This window comes from Condylura cristata, unplaced genomic scaffold (assembly GCF_000260355.1).
Source record: "Condylura cristata isolate star-nosed mole 26May11 unplaced genomic scaffold, ConCri1.0 scaffold00014, whole genome shotgun sequence".
NCBI lineage: Eukaryota > Metazoa > Chordata > Mammalia > Eulipotyphla > Talpidae > Condylura > Condylura cristata.
Genome location: NW_004567115.1, coordinates 52,725,103 through 52,726,923, shown reverse-complemented (window position 1 = coordinate 52,726,923; position 1,821 = coordinate 52,725,103). Strand labels below are relative to the sequence as shown.

The 1,821-nt window shown below is 67.2% G+C and overlaps 1 protein-coding gene across 1 annotated transcript in view; it reads right to left on the bottom strand.

Moving 5' to 3' along the window:
* Positions 1 to 606: 606 nt before the first annotated feature.
* The window catches only part of LOC101622331 (chromosome unknown open reading frame, human C8orf74), a 19,607-nt gene continuing 18,392 nt past the window's right edge, over positions 607 to 1,821 (bottom strand). Inside the window, exons 5-6 of the mRNA XM_004682542.1 lie at positions 1,225 to 1,459; positions 607 to 936 (exon numbers count right to left, since the gene is read on the bottom strand). Coding sequence (XP_004682599.1) covers positions 607 to 936; positions 1,225 to 1,459 — 565 coding nt within the window. The remainder of the gene's footprint in view (positions 937 to 1,224; positions 1,460 to 1,821) is intronic.

The window sequence follows — 1,821 nt, the reverse complement described above, 5'->3', positions numbered from 1 at the left end:
CCCCGCCGCACCCCGCGTCCCCCAGGGCCCAGCTTTTGCATAGCCGCCAGCGGCTGCTGCCCCGCGTGAGGGCGCTTTCCGGGGTAAAGGCTCGAAGCCCGGCCGCGACCCGGGCCAGTCCCCTCTGCCAGCCGGACGGTGAGGCGGTGGAGTGGACCCCTTCCGCACGCTGCGAGTCAGGCTTCCCGCTCATGCAATGCAGAATCAAGGTACTACTTCATCCGAGCTTGCAGGCAGGTAAGAGTGGCTGAGTCGGGAAGCGAGCTGACCGCTGGACGACGAGTGAGCCCCCATCTATGAGCTTGCTCAGGTCACCAGCCATTAATCCATGCATCAGCAAGAGTCCTGTGCCAACGTGGTGGGCCAAAACGCTTGACGTCGCTTCCCCCCTCCGCACTGTGAGGCCGCTTCCCTTTCCCTGCCCGGACTCTGGCCTGGCCTCCCACTGCCTCGGCCAACCGGCCTCGGCCTCTTCCTGCCTGGAAGCCGGCACCCTACTGTCAGGAGCCCACGGGGCCACGTGAGGAGCCTGGCGTGGCACAGGACCCGGCTGGGGCCGCCTCTTCCCGGGCTCCCTGCCCACGGTCTCCCCCGTGCCAGCCACGGTCAGCCATCTGGGGAGAGGGCCCCTCGGCCCTGGCCAAGCTGTCCCAGGGGCCGCCATTGGAGCAGAGACATGCACAGGGCCCTGCTCGGTGGCGCGGCCGTTGGGGCACTGTTGGGGCCGCGAGCCGGCAGGGCGGAGGCGACAGCGTCACAGCAGCGCAGGGTGGGGACGATGCCAGGCGCAGCCCAAGCCCGGTGCCTCCTGCGCACAGACGTAGGGTAGCGGGTGGCTCCCAGCACGGTTTCTTTGGCGTGGACCTCAGGTAGCAGGAATGGAGAGCGAGGGAGAGGAGGCCGGGCCAGCGAGCCAGGCCCCCGGGCCACTTTGGCCTAAGGTGGTGGACCCCACACGGCCCTTCTGTGAGGCCCTGGGGCTAAGTCTCAGAACTGTCCCTGAGGGATACAGAGAGGGGCGTCGGGCCTGGGCGCCACCTCCTGCGGGCTGGGGTGTCCCGTGGGAGGAAAGCCCCGCTCTCCCGGCCGGTGTGTGTCTGAACGACGCGCCCGGGGGTGCCCCGTGGCGTGACGTGAGAGGCGTCCCCAGGGAGGGGGTGACGCCTGGCGTGTGCTGGAGGAATGAAGTGGACAAAATCTGTGTGGAATCAGGTGAGGTCTCACTGCGAGCAGCGTCCAGGAGGGCCGGAGACCTGGCGAGCTGGGCCGCTCATTCTTGGGTGTGAGTCCAGCCACAGCCACCTTCTGGCTTGAGCGTGGGAGCAGGAGCTCCAGGAAAGCAGACTGGCGGTCACCTCGACGCCGCAGCTGCCGGAGGGCTCGAGCACCGCTGCCCAGCTTTGCCAAAGCTCCATCCCGCCCCCGGGAAAGTTCCAAAACCTCTGTCCATCTGCCCGGCCTACGGCATCACACAGACAGCAGAAACGTATGGAATCTTCCGGAAGAAAGCACAGGGGGCGGCTCTGGACGGCTTTGAGCTCCACCACGTCCTCTGTTGTACATTCTAGGTTCTGCCGGCCACCAGGCCCACAGAAAGGACAGCCTCCCGGTGAAGGGGCCCGGCTGGGACTCGGGACCGGCCGCCTGGGCCTGCGCTGCCTTAGCATTTGGGGGCCGGAGGGGGCCTTGGAGGGATGCTGGGCGCCTCGCTCTGCATTTCAAGAACGTGTTTTCTGCCAATGGTGGGTTTCCGCAGTCTTCCAGTAAGTGCAGGACCGCCCTAACGGCTGGGAACGCCCAGTGTGCTGGGGGCGCCTCGGG